The 13,908-nt window shown below is 38.2% G+C and overlaps 1 protein-coding gene across 1 annotated transcript in view; it reads right to left on the bottom strand.

Moving 5' to 3' along the window:
• LOC120747561 (dynein axonemal heavy chain 5-like) overlaps positions 1-13,908 on the bottom strand; it is a 149,713-nt gene that overhangs the window by 62,610 nt on the left and 73,195 nt on the right. Inside the window, exons 48-57 of the mRNA XM_058420799.1 lie at positions 13,549-13,638; positions 13,228-13,464; positions 12,559-12,726; positions 8,369-8,575; positions 6,774-7,103; positions 5,348-5,554; positions 5,014-5,256; positions 4,187-4,341; positions 1,655-2,319; positions 181-461 (exon numbers count right to left, since the gene is read on the bottom strand). Coding sequence (XP_058276782.1) covers positions 181-461; positions 1,655-2,319; positions 4,187-4,341; positions 5,014-5,256; positions 5,348-5,554; positions 6,774-7,103; positions 8,369-8,575; positions 12,559-12,726; positions 13,228-13,464; positions 13,549-13,638 — 2,583 coding nt within the window. The remainder of the gene's footprint in view (positions 1-180; positions 462-1,654; positions 2,320-4,186; positions 4,342-5,013; positions 5,257-5,347; positions 5,555-6,773; positions 7,104-8,368; positions 8,576-12,558; positions 12,727-13,227; positions 13,465-13,548; positions 13,639-13,908) is intronic.

Raw genomic sequence — 13,908 nt, 5'->3', positions numbered from 1 at the left:
AGAGTACTGCCCATCTTACCTCTTCCCCTCTTCAGTTTTCAGGGTTTTTTCTACAAGGATTCACAGGTCAGTGCCATTCTTTCAATCCTCTTTTTTCACCCCAAGTTAGAAGCACAAGCCATATTATTATACATAATAATTATTAGTTACATGCATGCTCAGAAAATATTTGCTTCTGACCTGCAGGGCTGCCTTGGCTTCTTCCAGAGCAGGTCTTGCAGCTTCAAGCTTCTCTTCTGCTGCTGCTTTATCAATGGCAATGTCATCCACAATAGCCTGAGCCTTGTCTTTTACTGTCTGCACCTGCATTTTCACTTTTTCTGCAGCTTGGGCTTTTATAGTTACTTCTGATAAAACTTCATCAGCTTTTTTTGAAGCTACAGCCAAATCTTTCTCCTTCATAACCAACTCTTTGGAAAGCTGATTTACAGAAACCTCAGCTTCCATCAGTTTTGCAAGACCTGTGGTGGACAAATTACATTTTAGCAACAGGAAGACCTATGGAGAGAGTAACTTCAATGAAGCAATGTGGATATTTAAAAAAAGTCGCTCAGATTCATATTTAGGAACACCAGTGGGGGATCCCATTGGTTGAACAGTAAAATTAAGCAGGGGAAATTTATTTATTTGATGCGTAAAAGCCGTCAGAATCTGTCACTTGAACACTTGATCAATTGTTTATATTCTTATATATGATATGAAGACTAAATATTAAACACACACACTGAAAAACGGCATGGCAAATGACACTCTTAATAATTGTGTGTGAAATTTCTGAAATCCATGAGAACATAAAAAGTACTAGACTGTACTCTGTGCAAAACAAAGAGGAGGAACCTGGCTATGGAAGTGAAGACACAAGAAGGGTAGGCTGAGCTTCTGAAGTCAACACTACACAAAGGTCCAGATGAGACGGGGGTAAAAAACCCCTACAGATTCTTGAGCAATACAATGCTCCAATATTTTGAACAAATTATGAGAAAAATATCTTAAGTATAAACATCCTCATATATAAATGCGTGAATCTAAATGCATCATATATATCTTTCTAACTCAAAAATAGCCATATTTGTTCTGGCAGACAGCCAGCCACCCTTTCCCTTTGGACATATGTGTACAGAGGTGAGGTCTGCTATTGTCAATAGTGGGAGAAGAAACAATTTAAGTTCACATTCACTTCCAAACAGCATTCAGTTTAGGAGACTCTTTAGTTGTTTACCATGTATGACCATGCGCAGAGCAATATTTTTGAAATTTTACCTTTGGCACGTACCTGTTTCTTTACAAAATTCTTCAGAGGGACTGAATATGAGCATTTAATTACCTTTTCACAGATTTACTCTTGGCATGCTTACATAGGAAAACGAGTTCTTCAGCATACATACATGTCAAAGCAGGAGTTTCAGGTATTTTAACTGCTAACTAATACTATTTCCAAAACTCCTCTCTAATCTGCACATTCATAAAGTTAATTGAAACCAAACCTCTCCATATTTTGTAATCACACACATTACAGCTGAAAATATATGAGTCTGCTTCCAAATGAACGTGAGCTCACAATCTAAATCCATGCTTTCACATCCTTTTATTCAGATTCTTCTCACCCTTCTAAAAACAAATAAAGAAACAAAAATCAAGTAAGCTCTTACATTACCTGTTCTCATGTGTTCAGACAAACTTCCAAGACTGGCAAACTTTTCTTCATAAATAGCTTTGTAGCCTCCAATGAAGGACAGGTAAGATTTTGGTGTCACAAAAGTTCGTCTCCTATATCGTTCAAAGTATTCAACACATTTTTCAGCTACAATATCTTGAATTGTTCCCATGGTGTTAACAACACTCTGTTTCACTTCATCTGTGCACTCAATATGGTAAGAAGCTAAAAAATGCTGCGCAACTGCCACAAGAGCATCTTTAGGCCAATGCTGGAACCAGTCCACAGTACAGCCTGAAATCAGACCTGGAAATCTGTGTGCACGAGTTCTGAATTTTTCCCCAACAGGAGAAAAACAAAGAACCACATGCAGGTTATTCCGAACTCGAGCAATAAAGTAATTATAAAGATTTTCACCAGTGGGACTAAGCCTTGGGTAGTCCTTCTTCATTGCTGGAATCAGGTCTTGTGTGATTTCACCTATTTCATCTCGTGCAAAAAGATTTGAGACTTCACCTGAAGCCAAAACATTGTTCATGTACTCAAGAAAAGATTCATCTCTGACTTCATTGTCCGTGAATATAAAGACAACGCCCTTTCCTTTTTGCCCAGCAGTGAGGTACAGTGTTTTCAGATCATCCAAAAGGTTGTTGGTGGCATATGTTCTGGAATAGAAAAGGGTTAAGGAAAGAGAGAACAAGAATTACAGATCATTTTAGGAGATAAGTATCATCTGTATCAGCTTCCTTAAGGCAATTTAAAAAAAAAAATCTAGATAAGAAATTAATACCATAGCACCTGGTTTTTTAGGTTTCCTTTCTTAAACATTTTCCCAAAGTGAATGCTCAGTAACATAAATCATGTGAAATGAGGTTAAGTGAAAAAATAATGTGCTGGGGAAAAGTATGGTGGCAGCAATACTATATTTAAGGTAATCATGATGCTGTTTTGTATCCCTATGGTTTGCAGACGTTAATTCTTTAGTAGAAATAGGTTAATACAGCTGGATTAAGTTGTCAAGTAAGTTCTGATACCTGTAAAAATTACGTAAATACAGCTGGATTATCTTCTGAAGATAGGGAGAGCAGGTTAAAGGAAATCATTAAGAGACATGAGAGATTGAAACTAAGGTGTTTATCGTATTATATGGTTTAACTAAAATTAACCCCAGAAATTATGTTTGAATGTTATCATATGGGCTGATCAGCTCTTCTGCAAATGGAGACCATGATTGGTTCTGTGTCTTATAGCTGGTGCACATAGTAAGTAAGATTCAGATGAAGTCCACACAAATTCAACTACACTTTTCAGATTGTGCTGTAAAATGATGTAAAATAAGGTTACTAAAATGGCAGATTTTGTCCCTAGCCAAGTAAAGCTGAAATTAGAAACCTTTTTCTTTGTAACCAGTCTTTTTTTTTTTCCCAAGAATCTCTTCAAAGTGATAAGTAATTTGTGCAATACACACATGACCCATTCTTCACATATTAAATATGCCACACAGGAAGTGTCCCAATTTTCTTTCAGCTCCATCTTATTTCTACTCTATAAATACCTGTAAAGCAAGCACTGCAGAGCTTGAAGAACAATCCAACTCTTCAGTTTGTATGTGTCAGCTACAGTTATTACAGTGATTTGTGGTATTCTGATAGGAACATAAGAATTTCTCTACTGAGTCAGAAGAGTCACAGTAGCAGTGTATCTGGTTCAATAATCTTCCCAGTTATAGGAAATGATAATTAGAGACAAAACATGACCAAGCATCCACTCTTTACTGCTAATTTAATTATTCCTCCCTCCATATTCATTGTCATTATTAGCATTTGCCATATTAATCTTGGAAATCTACCAATTCTGTTCTATCACTTTGGGGGTGGGGGTTTTTTGTTTGTTTTCTGGTGGTTTTTTGTTTGTTTGTTTTGTTTTTTTGTCTGTTTGGTTGGTTGTTTTTTTGGAGTTTGGTTTTGTTTTATTTTGGGCGGTTTGTGTGGGTTTTTTGTTTTGGGTTGGTTTTTTTTTTTTGGTTTGTTTGTTTGTTTGTGTGTATGTGTGTGTGTGTGTTCTCTGTGCTCCTTTCTTGTGCTTCTGGGACACAGGAAGAGACTGTGATATGCCTTTCTTTATCTTTCATCAGAAGCCTCATAACATTATTCATAGAGCTGATATATCTCTCTAAAGAATATTTCTCAGTATTTTAAATAGTTTGCAAAGGAAAATACACTCTGCTGGTCTTTATTGGCAACCACTGTAAACCCTATGTCAAAAGAGACATAGAAGGAAGGCAGTAGCTACTCCCTTTCACTTCAAATTTTAAATTCAAATTTCACTTAAAAATTCCTATAAATTACAGAATTCTAGCACTACAAAATATTAACCTATTGACATAAATTGTCATAATACATTTTGGCTCTATAAGACCAGAAGTGGAGGAATGAGGAATAAAATGTTTGAGAGGTTTGCATTTCTTTAAACTGCTTATGAGGAGTTCATTTCTATGACAAATTAAGGAGCATGTACACTGCATTTTGTTACCTTGTTAAAGTAATCTGAAAGGTCTCGTATCCAGCAATGTATGATGCTAGTCTGGTCAGACTCTGTTTTCCAGATCCACCCACACCCACCAACAATGCATTTCCTTGTGGAGTGCGAATAATCCGTGATATTTTAATCAAATGGATGATTGCATCCTGTGTATTGAGAGAAAAGGGGATGAAGAGATGCAAAAAATGATGCATTGTATAATCAACTAGAAGCATGTCACCAAGCAACTGCTTCCCAACAGCTATATGTCTTCCCTGGAGCCTGTGCCAAAGACTCAGTCCTGTACTCATCAAAATCAGCAGGAGATTTCCCCTGACTTCAGTGGGCAGCAGGGCTAGCCCAAGAGAAGTGTCCTTGTATCAAGCTTGTATGAAGCAATGTCATATGCACAGTTTGTCATCAGCAGAGCTGAGGGCATGTCCCTTAGGGGGCAGAAGGAAAAGCAGAAAGGACTCCTCCAGCCTTATAGCTGACCTATTTACAATCTCTCTAAATAGACTGACAAAAGTAAAATGCAAGTGCACTATATGCATTTCTTATTCAACTGATGCAGTTATCTTGGGGCAAGAATTAATCTGAAATGCCCTAAAATTCGATCAAACCACCCAATCTAAAGCTGAAGAAAGCATTGTGCATCAAGACCTTTGACAAGGAGGTGACCTTCAGGAAAGTAAGGTGACTTTGTGTGCGCTGCATAAACAACCTAGTCGTTCTGAGCTATCTCCAAAATAATGTGACAGAAACATACAAGATCTATATATCACTAAGTGCAAAAGACCAGGCACTTTCTGTATTAATACAATTACAAGCAGTAATACCTTGAAAAATACCAGATCCATCTTTGATCCTCTGACAGTTTCATTGTACTGTTGCATGAACATCCGTAATCTTTCAGCCAAGTAATCCAAAGATGGGATAGGCTCATAAATTTTAGGAGCCTTCATCTCTGCATCATCAGGTTCATCTCCAGCAGTCTCCGGGATATCACGCAAGAAATCCACAAAGTATAATTCCGTGCATTCATCTCCAAACAGATTTTGACCATGTTCCTCAGAAACAACCTACCACAGTGTATTAAGGATTCATATAATTAATGATGAAATATGCCATTGGCCTTGTTCTGCAGCAAATACAAAAATACTATTTGCTTACCTTCCTCATCATATCTTCAAACCAGTCTTTATCGCTTTGGCTGATGAACCTGTCTGCAATAACACGTCTGCACTCATGTTGGAATAAGGCTACCAAAACACTGATGCTCTGGCAGACATCAGAAGTAACTGTAAGTATTCCTTGCCAAATACGACTGAGGTCTCGTAAATTGAAGACATAATGAAATTTAGCTGGAGTTGGTAGCATCTATAAAATAATGTCATTAAATATATTCAAATAACTGCTAAATGCAAATATTTTCTACTTATTATTAAGTGAAAGTGAATGTGGATATTTTCACAAACTTTGGTCTTGCATTAAAGCAGAAATATATGCTTGGCATTTAAGAGGCAACTGTAAAATGAAGATATTACAGTAGCAATAACCAGGTCTTAAATTTCACCTAGATTTCAGAGATGGTGAAGGGAAGGGGAAGGGGAAGGGGAAGGGGAAGGGGAAGGGGAAGGGGAAGGGGAAGGGGAAGGGAAGGGGAAGGGGAAGGGGAAGGGAAGGGAAGGGAAAGGAAGGGAAAAATTTGAGAAAACAGTATTTTGTAAAATAATAAATATAAATATTGTAAAAATATTTACAACCTACAAAAGCTACTTTTTTCTCTAGGAAAGGAAGTTAATTAGTAGTAATAAGCACCAGTTCTGTTGAATGTATTGGTCAATAGTGAGTAGTCAATAGTTTCAGCAGAAACTCTATTTTTCTGTGTAAACCAAGTATAGGTCTTCAGTGAGTCGTCTGTGAAATTCTGACCAATATTTTCTGGATAGGAATGTAACTAATCCCTATCTTTCCAGCACTCTCCTCCAATTTTCTCAGAAGAAGAACAAATTTGACACATATTTCTATGCTGTAGTTTTGTTATTTTCAAATTTCATTCTATATTTAATATTTTTTGTCTCTTTCAAAGCAAAATTTGCCCAGGAATTGCAGTCAAATGCTTTTAACAGTCTGTTTGAAATAGAAAAAGTAAATCTTTATAAATTTTTAAATACCAGATTTTGTATTTTTTTAACTGATTCCCTCTCTGCCAAATTTGATTTCTTTCCTAAAATTCAGATCTTTGAAGTTTCTCACAATCCCAAACAGCTTTACAGGAGATTCTCACCTAATTTTTAATTTCTGATTCCTTGTGCTCTCAACACTTTCTCAACTAGAAGATCTCTCAATCTTCCCATCAGCTATGCTTACTATATTATGTGTATATAATGTGATGCTCATAACAGCTGCAGAAGACACTGCTTGTGATTAGGATTTTCATCAGTAACTTGATGCTGAGAGCAGCCAATTCAGAACAGAGGCATCAGCCAGCAGTTACACCCATAGGTCACAGCTTCACAATATGAACTACAAATGTGCACGAGAGTACAAAAGGCCTGGGTCAGATGTTTCAAGTGCTTAATAGATGTAATTTTACCTTTGCTTTTGTCATTTGCCAAACCTTTCGGCTTGTAGATACTAATGCTGAAGCCAGTTTACATACTTCTGCAGGGAAATGTCGTTGTTCACAGAAATAGCCTTCAGCTATTGTTTGAAATATCTTATCAATAGAAGAAGTAGAAGGCAGTGTGCAGTTGAAGATGGTGAACTGGCGTTTCAGGCGCTGTGGGATGTCGTTCCGACCTCCCCCAGGGTGAATCATAGCAGCTACAAACTGGATGTCAACCACATTGGTGAATTCCCCTGGCTTCTCCAAACTGTAGAAACCTTTCTGTTCCATCAGCTGTCTTACAATCTCATTGGTGATCTAAATTATTCAAAAAAAAAAAAAAAAAAAAAAAGGAAAGGGAATGGAGGAGTTAAGTGTTTCAAGGTTGTCAACATGCAACATGACAACCAAGCACTCAGATGCAATGCATTGGCTGCATGTAAGCTTCATGTGCTAAGGAGTTGTGGACATTAAGTCAGACATTCAACTGACTTCAGACATTGCATGACTTCAATTTAAGAAAAGAAAGCACTTTCAATTTTCAGTCCAGACTACATCTTCAAATTGACACAGGTGCTTAAATAGTGACAAAGAATGGTTAATTTAGCACAATGTGTAGTCACATGTCCACTTGCACAGGGGCACTGGGTACAGAGCTATACTGGAAGCAGGGAAATTGCTTTTTCTCAGCAGATTTTTTTTTTTTTTTAAGTCACATTTTCAGGGTATAGGTCTATAAGTATTCTTTCATCGATAGAGCACCTTGCTAGTCTTTAGTGTCAACTGTGATCATAGAATTTTTTAGGTTGGAAAGGACGTTTTTATCATTGAGTCCAACCATTAAACTGGTACTGCCAAATCCACCACGAAGCCATGTCCCCGGTGCCACATCCACACCTCTCTTAAATACCTCCAGGGATGGTGACTCCACCACTTCCCTGGGCAATCAGTTCCAGGGCTCAACAACCATTTTGGTGAAGAATTTTTTCCCTAATATCCCATCCAAACCTCCCCTGGTATAACTTGAAACCATTTCCCTTTGTTTTGTCAACACTGACCTCACTACAACCTCCTTTCAGGTAGTTGTAGAAAGCAATAAGATGTCATCCGAGCTTTCTTTACTCAAGGCTCAACAACCCCAGCTTCTTCAAAAGTCTTGTTCTTTAGACTCACCATCAGCTTAGATTTCACATAATAGATTTCACACAAAATAGCAATTTAAAGTCAAGAGCAGATCAAAGAAAAATCTCTGAGTGTTTCTTGGATTTGCATGCTTCCTTTCTCAGACCTGTTCTCAACTGCTAGTGTGGAAATCCCACTAGCTTTGTATGCAACCAAACCAAAAGGCTTAAATACATTTGCATCCAGTGGCTTGACACTGTCCTTGATCTTTTGGGACTGACAACTTATTAGTCATATCAAAAACTGGCTTGGGGAAATGTTTTTTAGTAAACATATTTTTTCTAATCCATATTATGCTACCTTTTTCTAACCTGTCCCATTTTTTCAACCCACAGATCAATATTTCCATCAGCAACAATGGTAACACCACCAGCTCCCAAATGTTAATATTTTCCTTTTACCTGATCACCCCATTCATTAATCAGAGGCATGTTGATATCATCAATAAAGACAGTCATTTTCTTCCCGGCTGGAGGACCGTGTGTAGTGCCCATTCTTTTGCCAATGTAACCTTCTATGCTCCTTTGGAACATATGTGGCAGAGTTGCAGAGGAAAAGTTTAGGCATTTGGTCAAGTGAACATCGGGATCATACTTGCTTGTGTAATTCTGCAAGATAAACCACTTTTAAAAGCACATCAATAACTCCAGGTAAATTAAGACAAAGGGAGACACAGATGCTCAGCAGCCCTGCAAAAATGTCAGTCCTGCTATTAACTTCAAAATCTCCAAATACAGTTTATTTAAGATAAATACACCGTCTGCAACTTGAAATTCAAACAAACTGTCAGTTAATGTTTTGCATAAAAGTCTTAATAGGCTTCACTAAGTATTACAACAAGTAGATGCATGCCAGCTTGAGATGCAAGTAAAGTTTGCATTAGCAATTGTCAGGGTTTTTCTAAATTTAAGCTCTTAGTGATGATCTGTTACAGCAGATCACAAGGAACAAGAGGAAAACCAAATCCACTTTCATGTGTGCACTACAAAACCGAAACTCTTAAAACAAAAGCAGTGAAAAGGAATGGCAGTGTAAAATTAAACCCAGCTACATAACACTTACTGATAGCTATCCTCTCTTAATGAAGAAAGTAGTCCTTGAATTTTATGAATATGTACAATTCCCACAACTGCTGAGGATGCCCCAAAGCAACAAAGTTACACTTTTCATATTTAGTCAGGTTTTATATTAAAAATATATAACCCTGGAGTCACACCAGGGGATAGGGATATATATATATATAGAGAGAGAGAGAGAGGGGAAGAGAGAGAATAGGAAATATTTTGTTTAGGAAAAGTCCTGGAGCTTCTAAGTAGCACTAAAAATTCCATATTTCCAACATAATTTTCTTTTTAAAGATTTGATTCTTCTGCAATGATGACAAAGCTGAATATCATTGAAATTCTTATCTGTATAAGAGGGTTGACTAGAAATATTCCAATTTTGCTACCTCAGAAAAATAAATCTATATCATTACTGATGAAATGCTCTAAAAACTCCAGTGAGACATATCTTCTGTGTGACAACAGAAAGGAAGATATATCTAGATCCTCTCAAAATATTTTGATGCATGTTGTTGATTTTGTTGATACAGCGATAGCAGTTTAAGAAAAGGTGCCCTTCAGAAATGTTTTTTTTTCAGACCTCACATAAATGACAACCCACACATGCAATGTATATGCAGTCCTGTCTTCGGTGTGTACTCTTCACAGCTGAGGGGTTGATGCAGGTCGGTGCTCAGACCTCCCCTCAGGAGTCCAGCAATTTGTACAAAGCTCATGTGCCAGGTGCAGGTGCCCAGGTGCTGGAAGTGGGGCTGTGGGGCAGCCCCTGGCAAGAGGAGGACAGGGTTTTCCCAAACACAGCCAGCTCCAGCCACCTCCAGCAGACCCACTGGAGACACTCAGCCTGTGTCACAAAGGGCAAAATGTTGCCTGGCAGTTGTGAGAAAAGTGCATGAAATGTGAGAAAATCAGCCCTGCAGACATCAAAGTGAGAGCAGAAAGAAGGGCGGGAGGTGCTGCAGCACAGATTCCCCTGCAGCCTGTGATGCAGACCATGGTGAAGCAGGTGGTCCCCCTGCCTTCCATGGAGGTTCAAGTGGAACAGAGATCAACCTACAGACCATGGAGGACCTCACACTGGAGCAGCTGTATGTCCAAAGGAGGGTGTGTCCCCCAGGGAAGCCCGTGCTGGAGCTCCTGGCAGGACCTGCAGACCTGTGCAAAGAGAGGCCCGTGCTGGAGTGGGTTTGCTGGCAGGACTTGTGACGCAATGAAGAACACATGGTGGAATAGTTCATGAAAAACTAAAGCCCTGGTAAGAACTGCATCCCATGGGGGAGGAGGGAGCAGCATGAGGAGGAAGGAGAGGCAGAGTGGAGCTGTTATGGACTGACCACAGCCCCCATTTCTCATCCCCCTGCACTGTGGGCCAGGGAGGAGTTAGAGCAGTCAGGGATGAAGGACTAAAGGTGAGCCTGAAAAGTAGAGAGGGTTGAGAAGAGGGTGTTTTCAGTATTTGTTTTTCATCATCCAATTATATTTTAAATTTATTTATTATTTATTTATATATTTATTTATTTATTATCATATAAATATTTTATTTATTTATAAATAAATTTTTAAAGTGTTCCACAAGTCAAATGTTGTTCCCATGGCAATAATTGGTGAGTTGAGGCTCTCCCTGTCTTTACCTCAACCCCTGTGCTGTTGAGGAAGGAGGAGGCAATCAGCAGCTGAGTAAGGGTCTTGCAGTTGGCCAAGGCCAACAAACTGCAACTACGAATTCTCAACCATTTGTGTTTTATTCATTATGGCATTTCAGAATGTTTGGTAACATAACATTGCACAGTACAGAAATGAGAACTATCTTTGAAAAAGAAGAGGGTATTGCATAGAATTCTTTTTGTTAGTTAAACTGTCAGATAATTTTCGACCGTCCGTTATCAGTTTAATACTACTTTCAAAAGTTTTGTGCAATTCAAGAATTAATAGTACAGAGAATAAAGGTCTTAAATTAACATTCCATTTTAAGTTCTTTGTTTTGATTCATACTGATGCTTTACTCAACACTGAATATTATTCAGATTAATTCAGATTACTACCTGAAGTGTTCTATGTTAAGACTCTTACTTTTTCATGAAATCAACTGTTTATATCTGGAAATTTCCACAAGGTGTAGTAAAACGAAATTCTACAGAAGATGAAAGCAGAAGGGGAACAGTTGTGAAGGCAGTTAACACTCACTCCTAACCTTGCATGTGATCAAATATCTGCTGGCATACTGCTCCCTTGTGTAGGGAACATACTCTGCTCTATAGCATAGACTCAGTGTAAGCTACTCCCAAGAATCAGTTCCAATTATTTTTAGGGACAGGAATGGCAGCTAAAGGCTGTAGGTTGCCAGTATTTGGACAAAATCCAGTATGCGGAATATCAAGACCACCACCTAGACCCCGCCTCTTCACTCTGCTAAAATAGTTCTCCAGCTGGTGCCAGGAACAGAAGCTGACACTACACCGGCATGCCTCTTGGCATCGACAGCTATGCTGAAAAAATAGTATTAATGGTTGCTGGCACGGGTACAACTCGCTCTCCCTCAGGGCTCGGAGAGCACATGGCCGGGGCACACAAAATGGCTCCAGATTTTAAGAAAGCCAAAGGTCAATTTAGGCCAGTGCTTTTCAGCTATTTTCCATTTCAAGACCTCTGCAAATCCTCCAGTGGAGGTACGTATAGCCAAAGTACAGCCAACCAGATGCCTGTATAGCCAATTCTGCTGTCCCAACAGTAGATCAATTTTTTTCTAGCTACCTCTCGTTGATCAAAGAATCTACACATTCCCCTGAAAAGAACAGAAACCCTGCTGAAAAACATGATGCTTCCATTTTTTTAAATAAGGGATGCCAAGTTTCGTATGACATCTGGGTTTGTTCTGCTTTTTGATTATTGACTTTTCTGTATTAAATTATTAATTTTTTGTGTCATATGACTAACCTGCAACACTTTATAATACAGAAACTATGTATTTGTTAATTTAATAGCAATCCTGTTACTTTCTCCTAGAGAAAGAACGTCATTTTCAGTGAAGGAATTGAGAGAGCAGATAATAAACAGTAAATTTACCCTCTGAAAACCATCCTTACTGAAGAAGGAAGTTCTTTTTCTTGGATTGGCTTTTGAAGAAAAGCTGTGCAACAAAGGTGTACAAAACACCAGTTCACACATGGCACCACTGACAAAGCACAGGAAAATAAAAATCCTCCAAGAATCAATATTTTCTTAGCATTGCCTTCCATTAGACTACTCAAAGGAAAAGAAAGCATATGAGAGAGGGCTTATCATCTGACCTTGGGGCCGCAGTTAGCAAAGTTTAAAAGAAACCTTTATAGTGAAATGTAGAGGCATGGGGTTTTTTGCTTGTAGTCCATGTGAGTACTGGCAAAATGCCTCAGTAGAAATGCTAGTATGAGTATGTACTCTGAAGAAAAATCAAACTATCCTTAACTTCAACTTAACCTTTGTGCTAATATCAATTATTGCAATGCTCTCATACTAATATATTTCATATGTTTTTCTGTTCCACCTACCTTAATCATAACAGTTTTTGCCGTTCCTTGTTCCCCAATTAGCAAAACAGCTTTTCCTTGCCTCATAATAGTGTGCATTAGGAAGTCTGTTCGGACACTGTCTATGTTTGGAACTAGAATGGAAGTATATTCTGGTACTGAATCTTTAGGATAAATATATTCAGGGACCTGCATCAGAAAGACATGCAAAATAATTTGAGAATTCCTGCCCACGCAATCACTTTGGATCAGAACACAAAATCAAATGTACTTTATAAAATTCACATTAGCAAAACATTTCTTCCTGAAAGCCAAGTATCATTTTGTAATCAATCAGTATCTTGTCATGCTTTTCTAAAAGGGTGTTGGACTAACAGGATATTTTTATTCCTCCAGTACCTGATAAAAGCTTTTCCTTGCTGGAATTTCTTAAAGAGTAGGGTGATAGACAGTATACAGAGTTAAGATCATTTCTGTTTCACTTCCAAAGCTTTTTCAAATGCACATTTCTATTCTTTGCCAAAGATATTTACGGGGAAAAGAAAAATTCCCTTCAAAAAAAGAAGCTCTTGAGGATTTTGTAGGGTTAATCTTCCTAAGCAAATTATGTAGTGTTGGAAATAAAATGCCTCTTACCAAATACAGCTCGTGTACCCATTAAGAAAGCTTAGTGTTTTGCAGCATACAAACCTTCTTTGACCAGTGCTCCCACTGGCCACAGGCATTGATACCAAATTCAAACGTGCTTTCCTCTCCATTCACAGCTGGGAGCTCTTTCACTGCAGAGTGCTTCCGTAGGAACAGCTCCATTTTCAGCTTGTCATCTGGCTCCAGAAGGGCTCCAGCTGACCACATCACGGAGAAAACAAACAAGCGAGCAATATGTTCCTCACTGAGCTGCTTCTCGTCTCGGCCTGACAGCAAACCCTGAAAAGTAGATGCAACATAGAACAACTGCCCTCCTAGAACAAATCACAGAATCAGGGAGAGAAAAATAGATGCCATACAAACCTGTAGGAGGTCAATGGCTTGCTTGATGTACATACATTCTGAAATCGACATTTTTGGTGTCACAGCAGAGAAAACAAAATCCATCACATCCTGAGAAGAAAAAAACCTTTTTTAAAGATTCAAGGGTATGATTTATTCTCAGATGAGATAAATTCCTTATTTTCAAGGATATTCTAAACTTTATTTCCAAACAACAGTTTTCCCCATTTCTGGGCTTATAAATATTCAGACTTTGACCATGAATTTTTTCTAACAATAGCATATTAGAAAAATAACTTTGATGTACCAGAGTCAGCAGAGCAACTCATATGAGCACCACAGAGTAATTTCTTGAAGAGCAATTTGAAGAATGCTTTTCAG

Source organism: Hirundo rustica, chromosome 1, assembly GCF_015227805.2.
Source record: "Hirundo rustica isolate bHirRus1 chromosome 1, bHirRus1.pri.v3, whole genome shotgun sequence".
Lineage (NCBI taxonomy): Eukaryota > Metazoa > Chordata > Aves > Passeriformes > Hirundinidae > Hirundo > Hirundo rustica.
The sequence above is the reverse complement of the archived record's forward strand: the minus strand, read 5'-3'. Positions and strand labels throughout refer to the sequence as shown.